The sequence below is a fragment of the Periophthalmus magnuspinnatus genome, chromosome 19 (assembly GCF_009829125.3).
Source record: "Periophthalmus magnuspinnatus isolate fPerMag1 chromosome 19, fPerMag1.2.pri, whole genome shotgun sequence".
Taxonomy (NCBI): Eukaryota; Metazoa; Chordata; class Actinopteri; order Gobiiformes; family Gobiidae; genus Periophthalmus; species Periophthalmus magnuspinnatus.
Genome location: NC_047144.1, coordinates 9246862 through 9271206, shown reverse-complemented (window position 1 = coordinate 9271206; position 24345 = coordinate 9246862). Strand labels below are relative to the sequence as shown.

General features: G+C 39.1%; 1 protein-coding gene across 4 annotated transcripts; it reads right to left on the bottom strand.

Annotated features, from left to right (window-relative positions):
• Positions 1 to 98: 98 nt before the first annotated feature.
• On the bottom strand, positions 99 to 23944 carry adam11 (ADAM metallopeptidase domain 11). Of its 4 annotated transcripts, XM_033984900.2 has the most exons (27): positions 23614 to 23944; positions 22920 to 23071; positions 20975 to 21051; positions 20609 to 20675; positions 14237 to 14319; positions 12187 to 12244; positions 10607 to 10661; positions 9343 to 9476; positions 8414 to 8488; positions 8264 to 8335; positions 7022 to 7188; positions 6853 to 6937; positions 6329 to 6419; positions 6172 to 6223; positions 6000 to 6099; positions 5630 to 5701; positions 5457 to 5549; positions 5303 to 5383; positions 4771 to 4821; positions 4614 to 4677; positions 4437 to 4542; positions 4227 to 4346; positions 3536 to 3704; positions 3094 to 3208; positions 2314 to 2404; positions 1386 to 1403; positions 99 to 1086 (listed from the first exon to the last, which is right to left on the bottom strand). In XM_033984900.2, the coding sequence occupies exons 1-27, from the start codon at positions 23669 to 23671 to the stop codon at positions 1071 to 1073; spliced, it is 2322 nt and encodes a 773-aa protein (XP_033840791.1). In that variant the 5' UTR covers positions 23672 to 23944; the 3' UTR covers positions 99 to 1070. The 4 variants fall into 4 exon arrangements, with proteins under 4 accessions (XP_033840791.1, XP_055085451.1, XP_055085452.1 ...); XM_055229476.1 differs by lacking the exon at positions 2314 to 2404 and having other exon boundaries at positions 472 to 1086; XM_033984899.2 differs by lacking the exon at positions 99 to 1086 and having other exon boundaries at positions 1291 to 1403.
• Between the last annotated feature and the right edge of the window lie 401 nt (positions 23945 to 24345).

Genomic DNA, 24345 nt, shown 5'->3' with positions numbered 1-24345 from the left:
CAGTGGTTTATGCTTTTTTTTGTAACTGAGTACTACATCCTTTGAGCAGGTTATGTTTACATACATTACATTGTCTACATAATATTATTGCTCATTTGATCTGGTTAGTTCCAGAAAGCTCTTATAGTATGCATACAATTAGGTTAAAAATGATTATATTCAGTGAGCTATATAACTTAAAATCTGAGCAATGAAATCATAGGCCAAAGAGAAAAAAAAATATAAGGGCCTATATTATATAATGTCGCAGTTTAAGTTAAGCATATATTTTGAAGTTAAATTGTGCCTTAATGATGTAATGTAATGTAGTATTAGGGAAGGTTGGCACAAGAATAAGAGAAAGAAAAGACTGATATTTCTAGATTTTAAAAAGCCCTTTAAAACAAATGTTAACAGTGAAGTTTAGTTTGCCATAGTCTGTTAACTGTCTGTTCATATTACAGCCTACATCTGCAGCAGGTTTAGAGTAAAAATAAAAACACCACCGTTTTACTGTCAAGGGCTGAAGTTGTGCTTTTAGTGTGGCTCACTTCATGAGGCTCAGAGTTATGCTACACTATTTACAACAGCACTGTGCTGAGCATAGCTCTATGCACAGCACTGTGTGAGTTACATATGATACAATGGATACAACATCAGGTGTGCAACTTTGTACCAGCTCAGAGACACAACAGGCAACTGCCTCAAAGCGGTTTGAACGGTACATTCATGTTAATGCATATTATTATGTAGAAGTTATGAAGTCATGAAGCCAAGCAGCTGCAATACAATCTATGGCTATTAGTTTAAAGACCAACAATAGAAACTAACCTAGATGCTGTGTCAATATCCACTATGCGAACAGTACTACTACAGCCTTCACAAGTAAAATACTGCATTTAACAGGAAGTCTCTGAACATCCCTCTACAGTTAAAGGGGTAAAGCAGAGTAACAGTCGAGATGACAAGAAAAGGGAAAAACTGAGGAAAAATGAGAAACGTTCTGAGGGATCTTCACCATTTGCAAAGCAAGTGGAAGACGTCTTTGTCTCCTCAGATCAGACTGGACACAGGGAAGACAGGACAGACACTCAAACGCCAGAAGATCTGAGAGAGGAGAGGGAGGAAGAAAGACCAGAGAAAAGATGTTAGTGATATAAGAATAATTCACAGATGAAACTAGCCTCATTGAAGAGCAACATTTTATTATTCAATTATACAAATTTAACACAACAGAAAAAGACTCAAAAATACAAAGTTGAGTATAAACAAAAAGAAAACGTGAATTCCCAAATATGATCAAATGAAGTGAAAACCCAATGCAAAAACATATAACAAGATGTGTCTATTGAATGTTGTGGCATTACTATGATGTTGGTGGTTAGAAGGAATAAGCAGCCTCATACCTTCCCCTTCGGATGTTTCTGGATTGTTGGCATTGCAGGCACAAGGAGAGAAATGAAAAAAGTTAGTCACAATGACATTTTATGGACAACAAAAACAGGCAAATCGACATGCAGTGAAAGAGTCTTATCCTACAAGAAACTGGCAGCCGTGAAATCTGGTCAGCCATATTGGATGCTATGGTGTGATGAGAGCTGACAACAATCTGAGGCTAGTCTGGTCTAGCCTCACATGCTGCAGGCAACGGACAACAGGAAGTATGCTACAAAATAAAGCCGTGTCATGTAGACAGATGCTTGACTGAGGGTTGCATAGGGAGACCAAAGGGTAGTTAAGATTTGAGATAAAGCTGTTAATATTTTATATGACTAACACAAGATCAACAATGTCCCTAAAGTGTTAAGTGATATTACAAGTTAGTCAGCGTGACCATTTTACCATCTGTCTGGGGACTACAGATGAAATATAGTCTCTATCTGGCTAATTCTGGTACATTTACAGAAATGTTGATTAATGTGCACTATCTCCGTTAAATAAACCAAATAAATAAATAATAAAACAATTAATTCATAATATGTTTCTTATATCAAATTCCAATAGTCAAAAGTTCTCAAAATGGCATCATAACAGGAAAATGTGACTAGAAGCAACTTTGTAAGATCATATCCCTTCAAACTGCGTCCTCTGGCATGCAGTGCTTTGTATATTGATTTGTATATTCCTAACTCAAAACTCACCCTTGCTCCAGACTGATAGACATCTGTGACATTTTAAAAGCTAATTCAGTATAGTTGACATTACCATAAATGTGTAAAAGCAGCAATTATAACATATAACAATTATAATTAACATGTTTGTGAGCATGGTCCAAAGCAGAGTGTGTTAGCGACAGAAACACGCAGAAGGAGCGAAGCATGCCAGAGCTCTTACTTAAATCCCCAGCCAGTGCCCCCCAGGATTATCGCTGCCAGCAGAATTGCACCAGCAACCGAACCAATTATGATATTAGTACCACTGGGACCTACAGGAGTGAAGGAGGCAACAACACACAGGCACAGGCACCGGTCATGAAGTAGTGTGGGTGAAAACGACTCGTCCAATGTTACAGAAATACAGAGGTGCAAATGAAAAACTATCTATCTATTACTCTGTTACTGCTACTTTTTAAATAAATAATAATTCTATGAACAGTTTGCAGAATAGATTTGCTTCAGCTAAAATACTTTGTTTTGACTACAATGGATGGGTACTACTCCAGGCTTTGTTACCATGGTTTTAAAAGTTATATTCAATAAAAATGTGAGTTTGTGTGCACCTACCGGCAATTAGTACTTTCTATATTCTGTATTAGATTTGGATAAATTATTTAATTTTGTAATAATTTCAATTTTAGTACCAATTTGTTACAATCAGAATATGTATATTGTGATTAAAGTAAATGAAATAAAAGACAAAGTAAATCCAATACAAGGTCTGTCATACTCAGTGCACAAACATCTTTTTTTCTAGAATGTTCCACAGTATGGCATTTATACCTTTAAGTGCACCTTTATGTAATATATGCATATTTGAGTCAAATTAGTATCTACTCTGCCCAGACCAATAGAATACATCCGTTACAATGTCTTCTGCCATTGTCCTACATGGCATTCTAACAGTAATGTATAGAGGTGACACATGAAGTCTCTGACATTGTTTGAGTGAGGTCACCTTTGTATTTCTCAGGTCCCTCAGGCGGTGTGGGGATGGGGATAGGGTCAAAGACGCTGCAGTCCTTTCCTGTGTAGTCTGGATCGCAAATGCACTTCACCTCATTACTGCAAGTCTGAACACAATGCAGGACACAATGTATTTTAAAATTCATGTTGACTTTTCCTCCCCAGTGACTTTACTGAAATATGCTCATTGATATAATCTTTATTACAGAAATTTTAAATGTGATTAGCCTTTTTTTGTACTGCAAGATCATAAAAACTGAGAGGTATGAAGACTTGATTCCTAATGAACAAATAATAAAATAATTATTCAGGCTCACTGACGATTTAAGCCTGAATCAATTAACTATTTGTTCATCATGAATTTAATGTTTCTTCATGCTTTAAGGCCAAGAATAGTTAGTTATAAAGTGGTACCAAATTTCTTACTGACTGACCCCGTGGTGTGAGCAGATGCGGGAGGGCGAGGAGCCAGGGCAGGTGCTGAGGTTAAAGGTAGTCACCGGATGACAGCGACGATCCAAACACATCATATTTGGACCACAGGGCGTCCCATCCTCCACGTAACCCAGGTCTAACCCATCATCCAGCACTGCATGACCACCCCTGGGGACAAAAAATGGCATTAGAAGGTTGGCGTCATGCTGTAGAATTTGATATTAAAGTAAATTCAATTCAATTCTTTTGTTGTTTTTCTTTCCATAGAATTCAGTTCTATGTAAAAAACAAAAACAAAAAAAAACAAAACAACTTGATTAACCTTAAAACAGAAAATCTATTGAATTTAATTATTTTTGTAAGCATATTCACTCACTCCACTTCACTATATCATTATCTTATGGATTAATTTACCATGCACTGACAATAATTATGCCTGTATTATTATTATTGAAATTTCTTTTTTACCTTGTATAGTTGTGCTTACACAGAACACTTTGGGCTAAATATCATGTAGATAAGTAAATAAGTATATTAATCAAATTAACCAAAAAATCTAAATTTTTATCTTCAGCATAAATTTCATAACTTGACACCCTAATTTTAAACCATGAGCCTTTGAGTGAGTAACCTATCGATTAACATGTGTTTATACTTATGCACATGCTATAACACAGACAGGCTTGTGACCTGCAGTCGAGGTATCTGCTCTGGTGGTAGATGGTCAAACTGGTGATCTTTCCTTGTAGCTCCCCAAACCTGGGCCTCACTGTCATGTTGGTGCACAGCAGTAAACCACACAACACATCTCTGAAAGAAAAGTATGTGAGATGAATAATAGATCATGATATTTTAACAGCCTTAATTATAGTGATATAAAAGTAATTATTTAGCCCTCACGGTTTATTGCAAGGCAGCCACCCTCGTCCGCTGGAGTCATAGCCACAGTTCCCTTGTTCTGTTCCTTCAGAGTTGAGTTTTTCATAACAGAATCGGTCTGCAGAGTCTGAAGAAAAGTTTATAAATCTAAAACCAGGGAATAATGTGCAATGTAAAGTGAAATACTTTGTGACTTACTGTAACCCCACAGAGTTCGGCATTGTCCATCCCTGGTTTTACAGCGACCTCCATAACAGCGCCCCTGGCAATAAAAGACGAGTAAACATGGAAGTATATAAGACAGTGAAATATGCTGTCTAATTACTACTTGTACTGTATTAGGACAAGAGCCTACCTGTCCTGCATCGCACATGTAGCCATCCAATTTGTGCACATTATGAGGACACTATAAGAAAAAATTGACACTTAAAATGATTTTAATATAAAATTTTAGAAACGTATTTAGAAACACTGACAAATTTGCAGACTGCAGTAAAATTCTATTAAAATAACTTTATTAGTCCCCAAGAGGGAATTCAGTGGCACACAGAGTAGCCAACATTCATACACACTAGGATTAGGATTAAGACAAATAAGTACAATATGAAAAGTACTATATATGTAAGAAACATTCTTTTGCCAATGGAGCTTTTGTTATTTAGCTTGGAAAGTTAAACAGAATGGCATAGAATTTAGCAATCTCATGGAAACAAGCAGGTGACTCTGCCAAACCAAGCATTTGTTGGCAAAATAACGCCTGTAATTGAATAAATGCAAGATCAGCTTATGCCGTACTGTGGCATTCCAGGCAAAGTAATAACAAGTCCATGATGCTTGTATTAAAGAGCATAATCTTAATGGGCACTATGGGGCGCACAGCAGCTCACCTGACTGGAGTCTCCGGTGCAGGTCTCGGGGATGTCACAGTCGTTAACGGCATCTCGACATGTCACTCCTCGCAGCTCATACTGTCAAGATCAGATTCAGTTAAAGAAAAAGTTCTACTTGGTACGATGGATATTTGATTCTCAATAATCTTACCTTACAGTCTCTGCAGCAGAGCCCATTGCTGCACATTGCATTATGGGTAAGAGTGCACTTTTTACAACAGTTGGCCCCACTTCGAGCACATTCCTACACAGCAGCCATGCGCATATGTTTAGACTGTAATAATGCTTTGAATCTGAAATACTCAACTTTTATGTTATACTCACTAGTAATGAGCCGCAGTCACACTCCTCACCTGGCTCCACATAACCATTACCACACTCAGTGGGATCCAACAGCTGCAACAGAAAAACATTTACTACCACTTTGACAGAACATACAGTTAAATATGTCTGTGTAATCCCTCAGTCATCCAAGTAGGTTCATTACAAAAGAAAACTGAAGTGGGCAAAAGTTGTTAAAAAGTTCAACTAAATACTAAATTATTCATACCCCCCAGACAAAATGTTTACAGTCACCTCATAAAGGAAAAATAACAAAAAAGATACCTTTAGATTTACGTAAAAACTCTACTCAACTCAACTCTAAAAATGGCACAATTCAATTTCAGTAAACATAAATGTAAACACCACTGACCTTGGTTGGTTTGTTGAAGAGGCAGCTGCCTCCTCCCAGTTGAAGGAAGCGCAAATACTCATCTATACTGCAGCGGGAAAACTTCCTTGGCAAATAGTAACTGCAATGGATATTTAATATTTATTAAACTGAATCCAATCTTTGGCGACTCTATTATTGATCAAGGTCATACCCTGTATCCTCCATGATACAGCCAAGCCATGGGTCTGGACACCTGCAGTCACCTAAAACACCCACAAGAAGTATGCACATTGTTCTGCACTGCTAGTTCTATCCACAAGAGGGAGCTACAAATGCACAACATAGACTGTAGCTGGATGAGTTCTCACTTGCAGCAGCCCGTTCCTTGTTCCTGTACATCCCAATGTTCTGTCCCAGACTTTGACACAGTGTGATGGCCATGGGACCCACACTGCCATACTGAGGAAACACAAGGAAGAGCCATGTGAGGAGGACAGGACTACTGCAACCAAAACAATGTCCAAACAGTAGCAATAGCAGCAGGTTGACATATTGGTTATTAAGTAATAATGATTCACGGGGTTATTCTATTTATGAACTTCAGTCACATGCATTGGTTTGAAGAACCTTTAGAGGACTTTGCCCATTCATTCAATAGATACATACAATACAATTTGAAACTTGAAATGAATGTGCAAGTGGGTAGATTTGCCTAGTTTTAACTTAATGATCAGGCAAGTGAAAAAGACAAATTACTTTACTAATACAAAAAGGTAATAATGTATAATGTTTAAAGTTTTAGGAAAGGCTTTTAACTTAAGAAAAGTGAAATTGGGGCCTTACTTTAGTGCTGCATTTTAACTAAACTCTGAAAGTATTTAACATTTCTCACCTCGTTGATTGCGCCTCCTCTGGTCAGAGAGCAGATCCCCCCAATGTATGCTGCTTCACTTCTGCTGCTCATGAATGTCCTCCCACTACAAAAACAACACCCATATTTTGAGTAAAACAAAACCTATAAATAATTAGTTATAAATAATGTGTAGTGAGTTGTGACCCACGAGAAGAGATGTACAGTGTCGCAGCGCTCCCGGATGCTCTCTCTCCTGTACTTCATAAAGTCCCTCAGCGTGAGCAGAGGATCGTCACCCACTGCCACCTTGTTTTCAGATGACCAGGTCTCCATGGCTACCAGGACGATGCGCGTGTTCAGCTGCTCCTTGTAGATCTGTGGAAATCAAAGCAGACATGTAAGAACAAAATGGGGACGTAGCTGAGTAAAAAAACAGTGCCTCACAATGTAGAGTTAATCAACCACAGAATGGTGGAATACATTTTCATTACTAGCCGCGCATAGCTGCCATCCTTGGGCCTGACTAACGGATGTTCAAAGGTGGCAACAACGCCCATATATCTAAAACCACCAAGTGTGACTATACAGTAAACATTTTCAACGCTATATTCCTCCAAAACCATGGCAAACTATATTAATTGCTTAAAAACAATAGGTTACAGTCTCATAAAATAAAAACAGTATTACATTATAACAGTATTACTACCGTAAATTATTCATACATATGTCCATCTGTATTTCTGGTCAGCTCTGGGAAAGCCATAGAGAAACAGAGAGGTAGATACAACCTGTAATTGGTTGTCATAGTAACCTGCATGTCTCTGCTTTGTTAGATGAGCGGCTGTTACATCAGATTCATTGGGACCATAAACTTCTACATACATTGGTACAAAGGTGCTGTACAGTGGCCTAAGGATTGGTTGTATCAAAAATGTTAGACTTTGAGATAGATGCCTGGCTTAGACAATTTACTGAATGCCTCTCCTCATTCTTTACCCCCATTTCACATTACCAAATGTGTGCCAGATGCCCTTACTATGACAACCGGATACAAACCATGACTGGAAAAAAAAAAAACTTTGAACCTTCAGATTTAATGCCAACAATATTTTACATAGGAGATTTCAGATTTAATAATGCCCAAAAACCAAGTCACTGACCAACACATAAAAGATTACAGAAGTGCCTTACCCAAGGACACAACAACAAACCATTCACTATTTTTAAAGATTAACAACATTTTTACTTTTTCAGTTAATGTATGTAAGCTCAAGAAACTGAGCTACTATGTCTACCTATTTAAGAATTAATTGTTTACAAGACGTGTCTGGGGTGAGGGAAGTCTGGGAGTCCCTGCTTAGTCTGCTGCCCCTGCGACCCGGCCCTGGATAAGTGGAAGAAAATGGCTGGATGGTTTACAAGAGATTTTAATAAGAGATTTTGGTCTTACCGCATCCGCCATGTTCACCACTGCTTTGGCAAAGTTCTTGGTGTGGGTGGTTGACCGCCGCAACTGCACAAACTAAAAAAAAAAGAAAATAATAAAATCAAGACAATAATGACACTTTTTGCTTTGATTAGACCATTAAAATGAATGTACCAGCTCATGATCGTTGACCACCATCAGTTCTATGTACTTGGTTTCGGTTTGCACAGTGCGCTGGCCTCTTCTCACCTGTGGAGGGCGCACATGAGTCTCTGTCATCATAACCTTCAGAGATAAACAACAGGTTGGGAGCAGCAGCGGGCGAAGCTATTACTCACATCCAGCAGCGCTAACACGTGCTGATGCAGTGAAACTTAAGTCTGTGTCCTTCAAACCACAACAAGTCAAGGCCAAGGAAGAGAGTGTTTAGAGCAACATTGTAATTCAACTGACACTTTATAACAATTTATGTACTTTAGGTTATTGAGGCATGTTATTAAGATTTAGTTATATTCAAAGGCAAGATCAGAGATTTTTACTGGATCAAAGTTTAGTGTAGATCCACTATTGGGATTGGAATATAGAACTAATGTTGTCAAATGGCCCAGTAACATAAATATACAATTAATAACATTTTTTTTTTTTATAAATATATAAATCATAAACTAGGGAATACAACTGATGCATATTACTCATTGAAGCCATTTTGGTAACTAGGGTGCATTCACCATTTCATATAAAGAACACCAAAATTAGAGCTCAAATTTAGAGACTAAACCAGTGCAGCACTTTGGAGACTCTCTGCTATATACGTATTGCTTTAAGGTAAATATATATCTATCACATATCAATAGCAACATAATTCATAATTCATGTATGATTTAACTTGTATTATTTTCTATTTCAGTTTCAATACTCATTTAGCATTTACTTATCTATGTAATTTTAATGTTCCTCATAAAATCCATCTAATTGCTGTATAAAACTGAGCTGCCAGATCTGACCTAAAATGTTTTTAAGGCGGTGACACTTTATGAAATGTGCCCGACATGTCCCAACGCACCATCTGTGAGCGTATAGACCAAAGAGCTGTGTGCATGTACCGGCAAAGAACTGAGCTGCCTTTTCAACCTCCTCAGACTGTCTGTTAGGGCTGGCTTCTCCTTCTCCTGAGTTCTCATGTCTCCACTGAAGTCCATGTGTCCCTCTGGTGCCATTGTAGTGTTGTCCATGCATCCTGCCACACATAATACACATAATACAGGGAAAGTGTCTAGTCATCAGAACTGTGCATGAATGTATTTTAGTCCACTGATCTAGAGGAGAAATCAATATCATGCAGCCAGCGGAGGTAAGTGTAATGGGCTGAGAGAGGATTGGATAACAGGAAGGATGGGTAGGGCAGAGGGACACAAAGGAGATGGAGTCAATTGAGATATTTAGCCATTTAGAGAGGCAGTGAAGGACAGCCAAACTAAACCTTCAGAGAGTGAGCCAGAAGGGAGACCAAGATGTGTCAAGGACGAGCAAGGAGGGATGTAGTGTGTCTAAAGGGCAATAGGGGACAGTGGTGAACGTGACCTACATGTTAAGACATAAGATAATTAGGTTAAATTAGTGTGGGGTTTCTGGTAACTAGGCATGAGAGAATGGTTAGAAATATCAAATATTCCAAATCATACCCATCAACTACTATATCATACAATAAAATAATAAAACCGATACCCAGATATTAAAAGTGCAACTCTTCTGGTGAAGAGTTTGTCACCTGCTTTTCTTCATGTGGAAGTTATGACTTTACCTAGAATGTTCAGCAGTATGGCATTAAACATATTACCACGGAAGTAGGCAGGTGATGCCACCAGTCAAGTTGTAAAACCTACATTTTTCCTGCAAGAGAGCTTGTCTTTCCACAGTTGTGGTGTAGTTACGTGTTTGTCTTGAACATTCACTCCACCAGAAAAAGTTACATAGTACATCTTTTGTGGCTGTCTTTACAAAATGTTTCAAAGGATTTAGTTCAAATCTTTTCACTGCGGCCCTATTAGATATGTTGTGCTGCACCTCGAATCAAACAGTTTTTTTCCTGACGTGACTTTCAGCGTCCTGTATGAGACTATTGCACAACCTTACAATGACAAAGCAAAGATCACACATGACCCACCAACATCAATAAGTTATCGATATGAATATGAAACAGGCCTGAAATCAATCCAGTTTTTCCACGTCATTAAAAAGGATAGCTAAGTATAATATGATATGACCAATAAATGATACAAGATAAGAATCCAATTGCACTCAAAGCAGTATTTTAAACATCTACTATTCAGAGAGACAAATATATGTGGATTAACCACATAACCTCACCAGGACAAGGAGGTGGGAAGAAGTTGATGTCTGGAAGACGACACACAATGTGGTCCTGAAAAGTCAAAAAGCAAAAAATAAATAAATCTCCAGATAAAATCTCAAAGCTCTGCAGCTGTAGCACTGAGCAGATTGTAGCTCAGGTCACACTGACTGGTGACTCACTGTGACATTTACACATTTAACACACGCAAATTTGTCCATAAACTGAAATAGCCTCAATTTAAAATATGTTTACAGATGAAAAGATACATTAGGAGATTAAAATTAATCTTAGATTTCATTTAAATTTAAAAATAATCTATTATTGCTACCATTGTAAGTCTGCTGCTGTTGCTGCTTCTACAACTATATTTACCTGTGAAATATTAAAATATTGTCATCATGAATACTGTTATTACTGCTGCTATTGTTTTGTTCTAGATACTTTGCTATCACAGAAAGTGCAGTATTATTTGAACTGAAAGTCTGAAAGTGCAATAATCCCAATTTTTCCACAAAAAGAATTTCTTTCTAGTATCATCACAGTATATCATTTGCAGTCATTTGTTTATGCTGGATCCATTTCCCGTCAGAATTCTCCAAATTTGGGATAGCTGCAACATGTACCATATTTTGGACAGCAGGATGAATGGTATGGTCAAACTCTATATAGTATATACATATAATTTCATGAAACTCTTGTCTTTTTTTTTCTTTTTTCTGAAATCTACTTAAGTAAATTACCTGAGTATCTAGTCACCCCTACATTAGCTCCGTTGTGGTAAAGCTGATCATTGTGAGGAAAGTGCCCAATACATAATTAATCAATCACTCTGCTCTGTCATAACGGCTATAACAGGTCTGGACACTGCGCTAACTTGAGATGCAGATGAATACTTTATGAAAATGACCCATCCCGAGAACAGGGAGGCCAGCTGCAAAGATATCGACCCACGGCTACCGCCTATGTAACTGAGCTGCATGCCTTCACCGCTGGCCCTTTGGCAGTGCCAGACTAAAGCCTAAATCTCGCTAACTCAGATGTAAGATATTATAAAATTTACTAGTCCCACATTAGGGTAATTACAGTAATGCAACAGTAATGTATAAAATGCACAAAAATAAACTTGTAAAATCTGTTGGAGAAAATACAAAAAAGTTGAGATTGCTCTTGATTACTTGATTCAACCTGAACTAAAGTGGTGTTAAGGGACTGATAATGACATTGCATTATGATAAATAAGGGCTATATAAGGGACTATTATAAACAGACCAAGATTAGTACTATCCCAAAACTGAGAGTCCACCGGGATTAAGTTAAAACTGAAGCTAAACTTAACCTAGAACTAACCAGCACTGAAACAAGACTAAAGCAATGGTATTTTGGTGCTACATATGGATTTTAACAAAGTTTGACTAAACCACGTACCACTGGCCCTGCACCAGTGCAATAACCTGACCTATAGAATAAAAGAGGATTACCTGATATATAGTCAACCTTTTAGACAGTTTGTTTTCCCAGGATGCATTTCACATTACGGTTTCTTGGTCTGAAGCCAAAAACAATATGTGGCTGTTTACTACTGATCCTGGCTCACCTCTCCACTGCTGACAGGTTCAATCCCATATGAGAAGTTCCCATCGGAGAACATACCCCTGGAAAAATAAATAACAGTTAAAGAAAATTATCACAGTATAAAAACATATGAGTCTGCTGAAACATAAAGATAGATCTTGATTTTTCTATAATGCAACCCACACTTTAGATAATGAGCAGAGGGAAATTGGAGGTCACTTTTAACTGTTTCAGATCATCAAACAAATTTAAATATTAAACAAAGATAACCCAAGTAAATAAAACACAGTTTTTCTGTGATTATTTTATTTGTTAAGAGAAAAATACTATCCAAACCTACATGATGTGTGAAAAAGTAATTGCCCCCCTTGTTAAATGATGAGGTAACTGTGAGTAATCATATTACTGTGGAAAGTTGACTTCAGTTTCATAGCCACACCCAGGCCTGATTGCTGCCAGACCTTTCAGATCAAGAGATCACTTAAATAGAACCCACCTGACAAAGCCATTTCTAAATCTTTGGGACTCCAGCAAACCACGATGAGAGCCATTATCCACAAATGGAGAAAGCATGGTACAGTGGTAAACCTTCGCAGGAGAGGCCGGTCTACAAAAATTACCCCAAGAGTGACAGTGACAACTGATCCAAGAAGTCACAAAGGAACCCAGAACAACATCTAAACAACTGCAGGCCTCAGTAAAGGCCAGTGTTCATGACTCAACCATAAGAAAGAGACAAGGCAAAAATGGCAGGCATGGCAGAGTTCCAATGCGAAAGCCACTGCTGATAAAAAAGAACATAAAGGCTCGTCTCACTTTTGCCAAAAATCATCTTGATGATCCCCAAATCTTTTGGAAAAATATTCTGTGGACTGATGAAACAAAAGCTGAACTTTTGGAAGAAGTGCATCCCATTACATCTGGTGTAAAATAAACACAGCATTTGATAAAAAGAACATCATGGCAACAGTGAAACATGGTGGTGGTAGTGTCATGGTTGGGGCTGCTTTGCTGATTCAGGACCTGGACAACTTACTGTGATTGAAAGAACCATGAACTCTGCTCACTATCAAAAATCCTGAAGGAGAATTTCCGGCCATCAGTTCATGACCTAAAGCTGAAGCACATTTGGGTTCTGCAGCAGGACAATGATCCAAAGCACACCAGCAAGTTCACTTCTGAATGGCTTAAAAAAATGAAATGAGAGTTTTGGAGTGGCCTAGTCAAAGTCCAGACCTGAACCCAATAGAGATGCTATGCCATGACCTTAAAAGAGCGGTTCATGCTCGGAAACACTCCATTGTGGCTGATTTAAAACAATTCTGCAAATGAACCAAAATTCCTCCACAGCAATGTGAAAGACTCCTTGCCAGTAATCACCAACTTGACTTGACTGCAGTTGTTGCTGCTAAGGGTGGTTCAACCAGTTATTAGGGCAATGTAGGTTCAGATGTTTTTCTCCCCCTTAATCAATAAAATCGACACTTAAAACTGCATTTTGTGTTTACTTGTGTGTTATCTTTTCTAATATTTAAGTTTGCTTGATCTGAAATGGATAATAGTGATAAAGGTGCAGAAAAAGTACAAAATCGGTAAGGGGGCAACTACTTTTTCACAGCACTGCATGTCTTTGAGCTTTTCTATCTCCATGGAAACAAGCAGGTTTCACCAGGTCAAGTTACAGGTAAGATTTGTGGAGAGGTAGCCCTGATTTGTGGAGAAGCAGTCATGTATTTCAATGTATTTTTGACCAATAAAAACACCTGTAACAGAATAAATAATGCCATACTGTGGAACATTCCATTAAAAGTTATAAAATCTCATGGGATGCTTACATAGCATCTTTAACATGAAGATGTACACTTACTTCTCCCTCATTAGAAAATTATACATGCAAAATAGTTTCAAATTAATAAACAACTTAAATGAAATGCAAAGAAAGGACATGTGCAGAGTAGTGATCGTGAAGTAGTCAATAAAATGGTACAGAGGTCACAACGTGAAGACAGACCACAAGTTGTGAGAGATACAAAAGATATTCAATGCCTACACACTAATTGCATTGTACTTACTGTAGGCCATGGCAGGTGGACAGAGCAGCCCATGACCCTTTGACCCCTCGGACTCGACCATGGTAGTAGCAGTGCTCTCCTCCCTGCGGTTGAACAAATTGGACACATACATTTGAAACTCTTTACAGTAAAAGACAGTAAACCAGTACTTGACATTTGGGTCAAGTGTCTGCTGTATATTTTAGCCCAGGGAAAAACTACACCTTGTTAGCATTTAGCTTCAAATGTACAAAATGTGTGTGAGATTGTGCGAGTGCTCGGTGACAGTGCAATGCTCATTTGAATTATTAGTTCATTTAAAACAGCACACATACTCAAATCAATTTACTGCCGTTAAACAAAACTATAATATAATTCAACTTGAGGTTACATTTAAAAGCAAACAAGATGAAAAAGAAAACAAAATTGAACTGAATGGCAAGAAATCATATTCAAATTAAATTAAAGTTACACTAAGTAAGTTTTCCGTCATGGAGATGTAAATACTTTGCCTGGAATGTTCCACAGTATGGCATTAAACTGAAACGTTACAGTAAGGATATTTTCCTAGGTATTTTTAGCAATAAAATACCAATTATGAAATAAATGTTAGGTAAACATGTTTAATGACATACTGTGGAACATTCCATCAAAGCAATAACTTCTCCATAGACACAAGCACATTATCATAACACAACATATTTCTGATTATGTTTGTGCATGTGTGTGGATAAGAGCAGGTGACATATGTGGCACTAAAAAAAGATTTGATACAATTTGCTGATAATTACACCTAGTTTCTACGCTTTGCACACAGACTGTGCCAATCTGTGTGCTGTGAGCCACAATGCTTCACTCTTGCTCTACTGTTCCTCGGAAAATGTTACTTGATTATTCATAATGGTCAAATGGACGATCATGTTTTGTATCTAGTTTCTTCTTCCATGCTGCCTCTCACAGCAATGATCACATTACCAAAATCGGAGAAGTCACTGTTATCTGCCCGTACAAGCTTTTATTGAGTGCCAACTATGAATGAACGTTGTCTAAAGGTATAATTACAGTGATCAAACAGGACTAAGTAAATAGACCACTGGGAATGCCTTACATGAAATTGAAATTGTAGTGGAGGTTGTTGTAATGAACTTCAGTAAGTCTTTGTCTACAAACGAACTCCGCTGTAGGCAGTCACGGATGAAAGCGAAGGAAAAAAAGTCTATTCTTTCTGCCTGGACAGCTTTTACTCCTGGTTTACACAGCTGCACTTTAGTGATGTCCACTGCCAGGTTATTGCTTTAGGACACTTTAGCTTGCCAATAAATTGCACAATATAGACTGAATTCCCTACAAGATATTTGGTGTGTATAAAACCTAAAGAAAGTTACTAAATAAAAATAAAACTAATGACTTAGGGTTAGTTTATGTTTTTTCTAGATTTAAATGAGAAAAATTAAGAAGCACTGAAAAAAAAAAACATAGTAGTCGAGCCAAGTAGCAGTAAAAGAAGAAGGAATGGGAATGGTAATAGTAGTCGCATGTTGGGGTTCATGGTAACAGCAGTAGTATTAGTAGTGGCAGCAGTAGTAACTTAATAACTGAAATTGGACTATGCCAGCTCCCTCCAATGGGCATGTGTCCAACACTATTATATTATTACATTAAATTATTAAGTATCTATATACTATCATCATTATGAAGAAATTTGTCAGTGTTTCCCATTTTAAAACATTTAAGCAATTTGGATTTGGACCATATAAGGTGAGAACTAAATGATTTTGAACATTCATACAAGTGTAAGGCTTGGTCCAGCACTTAGCTCTGGTACAATAATAAATAAATAAAAGGTAGTATTACAGAGCTAAATGGAGGAAATCAAATTGCCTGACACAGCAGACACAGACAGGCTAAGAGGTTACTGAATGCACTGGAAAGAGATATAAACTGTACATATCCTTTAGAAATGATGACTTTGAAATAAAGGTAATTTTAAAATTATAGTGGATAATGGCAGGTTAGAAGTATGTGACACTGGATATCAAATGCTTGGGGTTGTGTTGTATTTGTATTTGAGATTAAATTGGACTTTAAGAGCAGTAGGGGTATATTGAATATAATAAAATTTAAAAGTATACTAAACACACTGGTTTATGAGCCTTTGGAGTTGTCAACTAATAGACCGCAATTTGGGCCGCCAGTCAATTTAGGTCACAAGTTAATTCTAAATTATTTTTAAAATAAATATTTTTTTTTAATGCTTGTGGTTTCCCAAAAGTAACTAATATTGATGCATTGAAAACAAATGTATGCTTTTCAATCTATTTTTGAGCAACAGAAGGCACCAGTAATTTAATAAAATATAATAAATGTTAGGTTTTTTTGGTTTTTTTTATACCATACTGTGGGACTGTCCAGGAAACAGTCCCAAATGTCAAAGAAAAGTTTGGCAAATACATGTTCCCTGTTTGTTATATCATGTCAAAATATTCAATCGCAGTCTTGCAAAATCAAGTCCACTTTGAGATACAGAGCTAATTTTCTTCACCAGTCAAATGAAATAGTCTCATTCCGTGCAATGACATATAGACATATGAGAGCTGCTTTTCAATTTCATCCTTTCCCTACCCCTAATTTAATTTCACTTTTTGTTGTGAGTCATTGAGATCTAATCCAAAGCAGCTCAATGGGACATTAATCCACAGGGACCAATAAAGAAGTGACACACAAAGCAACAGGAATTTACTGGCACTTCAATGAAACTAAATAAAATCAAGATGGAAATAGTGGCACCGGGGGAGGGGCTGTGCAAACTGGGCTCTTGCATGACATTAAGAAAACCAACTATATCTCTAAAGATGTTGTGGTTAAAGGGATTGTTAATTAGTACTAATAATATTACTTGGTGTACTTTCATTAGTTTTTGAATTACATAATTTATTACTTATTGATTAAAGTTTAAAAGGCCAACAAAGTGACCACTAACTCTATAAATAAGGCTGGCCAATAAACCTGGGGGAACATTTGTGTAATAATGTCCATTGCCAAAGCACAATTAACAGGTGGAGTTCCCCAGGGATCAACATTGAGGCCACTATTGTTTGTGTTAAAAATTCACAGTTTCCATCAGATTCACATGTCCTGCTTTGATAAATACTGGCCGCTGTAGACTGGGACCCCCTCCTTGAACCGCCATTTTAACATGGTGGAGGGGTTTGAGCACCTGAATGATCCTGGGAGTTATGTTGTCGGGGGCTTCATGGCCCTGGTAGGGTCACCAGGGACAGGTCAGACCAAGAGCGGTTCAAACGTCTTTCATGATGAGTACCACAGCAAGGCCCATTACTTTGCCTGAACTGGTGTTACCAGGGCCCCATCCTGGAAGCCAGGCTTGGCATGGGCGCTTGACAGCAAGCATCTGGTGGCCAGGCCTTTCCCCATGGGGCCCGTCGGGCACAGTCCGAAAGAGCAACACGGGGCCATTCTCCGAAGGACCCACTATCTGCAGGAGGATCCGCGAGGGGCCGGTGCAGAGAGATCTGGGCAGCAGTTGACGACCGGATCTCCGGACATGGAGACTGGTTCTGGGGATATGGAATGTCATCTCGCTGGGGGGGAAGGAGCCTGAGCTTGTGCAGGAGGTTCAGTGTTACTGACTAGATATAGTCGGCCTCACCTCCACGCACAATTTGTGTTCTGGAACCCTACCCCTTGAGAGGGGCTGGGCGTGATCGGGAAGAATGGCCTCCCTGATCTGAACCCAGGTGGTGTTTTGTTATTGGACCTTTGTGCTAGCCACAGTTTGTCCATAATAAGCACCATGTTCGAGCACAAGGGTGTCCATCAGTGCTCGTGGCACCAGGACACCCTAGGTCTGAGGTTGATGGTCGTTGTTGTTGTGTCATCTGACCTTCGGCTGCGTGTCTTGGACACTCGGGTGAAGAGAGGGGCAGAGCTGTCAACCAATCACCACCTGGTGGTGAGTTGGATCCGCTGGCGGACGATGAAGCCAGACAGACCTGGCAGGCCCAAGCATACTGTGAGGGTCTGTTGGGAACATCTGGCGGAGCCCTCTGTCACAGGGGTTTTCAACTCACATCTCTGGGAGAGCTTCTCCCAGATCCTGGGGGAGGCTGGGGACATGGATCCCGAGTGGGCCATGTTCTCCGCCTCGTTTGTCCCTCAGGAGGGCGAGGCAGTGCTTCATCAACACTGTTGATAGTGCAGGCAGAGAGCTGCTGACCTCGACTGGGATTGTTGTCGGATGGTGGAAGGAATACTTTGAGGATCTCCTCAATCCAACCGTCACGTCTTCCAAGCAGAGACCGGGGACCCGGAGGCGGACTCGTCCATCACCCTGGCTGAAGTCACCGAGGTGGTTTGCAAGCTCCTTGGTGGGAAGTCTCCGAGGGTGGATGAGATCCGTCCTGAACGCCTTACGTCTCTGGATGTTGTGGGGCTGTCTTGGCTGGCACGTCTCTGCAACATCGCATGGCAGTTGGGGAAATACTGCTGGACTGGCAGAGTGGGGTGGTCCCTCTGTTTAAGAAGGGGGACCGGATGGTGTATTCCAATTACAGAGGAATCACACTCCTCAACCTTCCCAGTAAAGTCTATTCCAGGGTATTGGAGAGGAGAATCTGACAAATGGTCAAACCTCGGATCCAGGAAGAGATGTGGTGGTCATCCCGGTTGCGGAACACTGGACCAGCTCTATACTCTCCATTGGGTCCTCGAGGGCTCATGGGAGTTTGCTCAATCAGTCCACATGTGTTTGTGGATGTGGAGAAGGCATTCAACTGTGTCTTTGGGGGATGCTCCGGGAGTATGGGGTCCGGGGTCCTTTGCTAAAGGCTGTCCAGTCCCTGTATGACCGGAGTAGGAGCTGTGTTCGCATTGCCGGCAGTAAGTCAGACCTATTTCCGGTTGGAGGGACTATGTCTCTCGGCTGGCTTCTGAATGCCTTGGGGTCCCACTGGAGATGCTGCAGGACATGGCTGGGGTGAGGGAAGTCTGGGAGTCCCTGTTTAGACTGCTGCTTCCGCAATCCGGCACGGGATAAGCAAAAGAAAATGGATGGATGTAGACTGGGAACATCACAGGAGCTGTAGTTTTGGAAATTCTCTGATTAATTTGTCTAATCAAAACAATTTAATAATACATCAATGTACATCAACAAAATGTTGAACTATTGCTTTCAATCACTTCACACTTTGCAGTCATTGCTGGTTTTATGTATTATGTTTTAACCATTCTTATTTCACTTAATTGGACTTATCAGATGACAGTTTAGCTTAGTTTGTTTTTTATAATACACATGATTTGAATTCCCCTCACGACAGGACGGACTAGACCCATGCTAATGCCGTAGGCTCCTGGTAGCCATGACAACCTGGTAGTGGTTGGTTGGGTGGCAGAAAAACCAAGATGCTAGGGGTGGAAGATTGGCAAAAAAGCAGGGGAGACCCAGAAATAGTCTAGAACACTGTGTCAATATCTATAAGTATTTGTCTAGCTTTTAAAGTCAAACCCACAAGGCAATCAGTCAATTAAAACATAGGTGAATGTCATCATAACACATTTGTCACTATGCAACAGTTGGTTGGGAGGTAGTAATACTACAGACATGATTTTTTTTCTTTTCCTTTTGGCTTTACCCTTCTGGGGGTGCCACAGGAAATAATCTACCATTCAGTCTTGAATAGTAAAAAGCATAATATTAATGTTAAGATTTAGTCAGACATTTTCACTCCTGATGCCATCCCTGACAAAAGCTCAATTTGTCTAATCTTGATACCAGGGCTATTTAATAACACAATTTCTGACTAAAAACTGTACTGCATAAAGGCAGGCTCACCTTCTATTGATTATTGATCGGGTCCAATTTCACTCAAGGGAAATAAACCCTTTAAAACACATACACAATGTTGAAATAGCTCGCATAAAAGCACTGTCAAAACCTATTAAAATTAACCTGAGTAGGATAGATTAGCTTAGTAAGTCCAAAAGAGACAGCAATGGTAACAGTGTAATGTAATACAATAATGGCCCATTTTGTGAGTTTAGCTAATTGCTTTACTGTCAAGTCCTAAAGACAGATGTCAATCTTAATTAGCCACAGTCCAATGGAGAGACTGGCTAATGTGTGTATACAGTTGATGTTTAGAGAAAAATTGCATGACTCCGGAAGCTCGGGTATCATGTTTGCAAACACCATTTTTGACTATAATATTAAGTTTCATTTATCAAGCTTTGCACAGGATATCAAAAAATAAACTTGTAATTCAATTTAATTTGCTGCGATAAGTTTATAAAAGTAGGGTGACGTTAGCATCCCAAGGAACCAATGAGAGATCACTAAACTAAACAATGAAAAGTTTTATGAAATGTTGATCCTACCATGTTTTCAGAGGGCTGTCCATGCTCATCAAAGTGACGCTCCACATATTCTGTAGAAAGCAGGTTACTGGAACAAAAGAATATAAAATGTTAAAACATATTGGTTTGGGTTGAAGTCAAGATGAGGAAGCAACAACTATGTTTGTTTTATAACCAAACCCAAATGTGGTGAATAGATGTTAAACATATACCTCAGTGTATAAAGTCGCCATGTTTTATGCCTGTTTTAAAGCTATAGCATACAGGTCATGCAATGTTTTCCACTAATTCAATAGACTATTAAGGCCCATCTAGATTAAATACCAATGTAAATTGTAACATAAAAAAAAACAAAGACCCTTAAATGTGTGGATGTTGAGAACTTACTGGTTTAGGTCCAGGTCAAGGATAAACGATGTGCCAAATGCCTCAATGAGAAAGCTGCTTTGAGCCAGATGGACAGGCTGAGGACACATAAAGGAGTCGTCAAGAAACAGTCAAGATAAAGCCAATTTCAGTGCACTGTTTTACATAGGGATGCCTTTATTGTGCAATGATGTTGTGTATAAACACTTCTACATATTTTTCCAATATTGTGTAGCCCTCGAATTTGTCTTTTTATTTGTTATTCATAAAACACTGTGTGTATTGTTTTGCGACGACTAACAATGCTGTTATTCTTTTGTCTGCATGTTCCCGACAGTCTAATTAAACAAATGACTCACTAATTTGTCAAGCGCTTTATGCTTTGAAAAAACTGTCAAGACGACTTGTGAACAATGTGACAAAATATGGCAAGCAGTGTGAGTAGGCGTCAGACTGACAGATGATCAATAGAGGGAAATCATTTCTCAGGGAGCTACCAGAATAAGAGCAGCAGATAATAGGGGTTGTCCCACTGCCGTGACCTCCCCCCTGTGGGTTGGACACTGTGGATTTGGTGATAAAACTGTGTTAGGATTCAGACATAACCTTCAGCCAAGGTCAGTGTCATCTACAACACATGACAAGACTCAGAGACTCTATTTTGCACCACAGGGCAGTCTGCTCAATTACTTCTGCATCTATAACAACCAGCTACATAGACATCAATAAAAATGCTGTATAAGTTTAAGTATGACTTTTGTGTTCAGTATATGATTGTTTTGTGCAAGGACTGTCTCCTGGGATCGCAATGTCAATGGAAATACTTATAACCAAACGAATTTAAGCTGTATCTACAAGTTGCTGGAATCCATTTTTTTGCATCTGAATTGACTGAAATGGAGTGAACCATTTCTTTCACCTATAAGCACACATTTCTACTGTTAACAATGAAGGCAATTTGCATCGACCAAGTAACCTACATTTTATCAGCCTCTTTATGTTAATAAGATAAGTTAAGATATGTATTTCAGGTTTAAGTACATGCAAACAAAGGTTATGCCACACTGCAAAAAAGTGTCTACAACAGAACTTGCACACATCGCCCTGGGAACACTCCATCTAAAGGTCATTGGACAGAGGGCACTGAGGGTCAGTCCAGTGTCAGAACCTCTGCCGCAATCAGACAGCGGACAGAGCTGGAGGTAACAGGAGAGGGCAGGTGGAGGTGTGAAACATAAGCTAGTGCCATTCAAAGCAGGACAAGGTACAGAGCAGGTGATGGGGTTGACCCATGCTGCAATGTACCCACACAGTACCGTACTGTTCAGGGATACTATAGAACAATATAGGAGCACTAAAACAAAGAGAGAACAAATGCATTGATGTGATTCTTAGATTTTTTGAAGAGATTCTCAGAACTGTTCTATTAGGGTCAAGAAAATATATTATTTGATTATTGTTTATCAGTTGTTTTTAAATATTTGTTAAGCTTTACTTTATCAGATTCTGTACATTGCAAGATAGGGCTAATTATACATGGTATAGCCATCAGCCATAGGAGAGGCAGCAAATGATAATTGTGTTCAGTGATGGTTTGATCAAAAGATATTTTCTATAAATTATGTAAGATTAGAGGTTACTTTGTTTGTCAGTATTGGTTTGTTTTTACAATTTATGTGGAGTGTAGCACTCAAGGTCAATTTAGAAATTGTTTGCTATAGGAAATATATTTTTAGGAAATAATAGTGACTATTACTAATATTATTATTATTTCAAAAAATAAATAATAATGCATTTTATTTAAAGACGCCTTTCTGGGCACTCAAGGAAACCGTACAAACAACAATTAAGATACACAATTAAAAACAATCAAACAATACAGACAAGTTGTAAAACATCAGTGCATCCATGGGGATATGCTAATTTAAATAAATGGGCTTTGAAATTGAAGATAGACTTCACTGACCAGCTCAGTGGAGGTGTGGTTCTTGACCCGTGTGTCTAATTTCCTGTGGAGTAGCTCTTCATCTGTGTGGATTTGCTGTAGGAGCCGTTTGGGTTGGACTATCTCCTCTGAGGGGCCCAGTCTGTCCCCTGCACTGATCCATTCTCTCAGACCTGCAAAAGGACGAGGACAGAACATCATGTCGGGGAGGACAGTGAGCTGGCATGTGTATAGGGCTGATAGGATTCAACAGAATTCAATAGACGTTACCGTCACACCACAAATAAAAATGTTGTTAAATAGGTTACAGCAGGGATTGAAGATGGTTACCAAAATTACAGTGTAATTTACATTATAACTGAAAATCTACATAAATTACCCATTGTGGCTCCAGAATTAGGACAGTTTGAGCAATTATTTAGACAATTTATTCCAGAATTCCCATTTCACTAATGCCCTTAATTGACAAACATGCATGAGTAACCTTGAGAAAGTGAATCAAGGGACATCCATTGTCACCCTTTAAAATTATGCCACAGTGACAGTTAATTAGAAAACCAGAACGCCACTAACCCAATAATTTCGACAGTAGAGTGATCCTTCTAGATATGACAGTTCTGCTTAATATACCTGATAAAAAACAACTTGATCTTGAGTCATTAATTAAAAAATCTAAAGTAATGTGTCAGAGTGGTAAAAGGCAGCATTGTCGTACCTGTAACAGAGGTCGGTGAACAAACTGCAGCAAGCAGCAGGCATCTCACCGCGAGCATGGTGTTCACATAGTCCCGGTGGTTCCTCAGAGCAGCGCCTTTATACGAACTGGAAGCTGGACTGTTGTTGACGGAGAGGATCAACACAGCGGCGGGCTCTGTTCAAATTCGCCGCCGGCATTTCTCACATCGCTTTTGCCCTTTAACTATACCAGTTTCATTTGCATGCCCCTACCTGAGTCCTGTGCCCTATCTCTGTCCAGCATCCAGAGTGTGTGTCCGTGAGGTCCGATTTTTACGCGCGAAGAGGTGATGCCGTCTCTTTGGTCTGGATGCGAGTGTGGCGTCCAATGACAGTGCGTCTGCGCGCGGAGAAACGGTGGACATGGAAACAAGGAGCACGTGGGGCTTCACGGACCCACCCACACTTTAGGAGGAGACCCCTGTGGATCCCCGTGAATAATGGAACTACGGTGAAAATCGGTGACCATCTGTCAGACATTGTGTCATACATAGACATCAAGCACATAGTAAAACTTTTAAAATGTAAAACCAGAGTCAGATATATTATTTCTGGCCTTTAATTGCTAAGCTCTACATTTGAGAATACAGTCTTAACACTTTTACATATATCGCCATGATAATCAATTCAGTAGTTAAAGTGCTCTGTTCTGACAGCCTCTTTACAATGGGCTCTTTATGTGAACATAAAAAGCCCTGGTATACACTAGGCG

Excerpts from the sequence above, each read along its gene's own strand:
- adam11 (XM_055229476.1), bottom strand. The coding sequence starts at position 23,671 with ATGCTCGCGGTGAGATGCCTGCTGCTTGCTGCAGTTTGTTCACCGACC. Across the intron at positions 10,662-12,186 it reads AACCTGTCAGCAGTGGAGAG|GACCACATTGTGTGTCGTCT; the intron begins GTGAGCCAGGAT and ends TTGACTTTTCAG. Across the intron at positions 5,702-5,999 it reads TCTTCAACAAACCAACCAAG|CTGTTGGATCCCACTGAGTG; the intron begins GTCAGTGGTGTT and ends TTTCTGTTGCAG.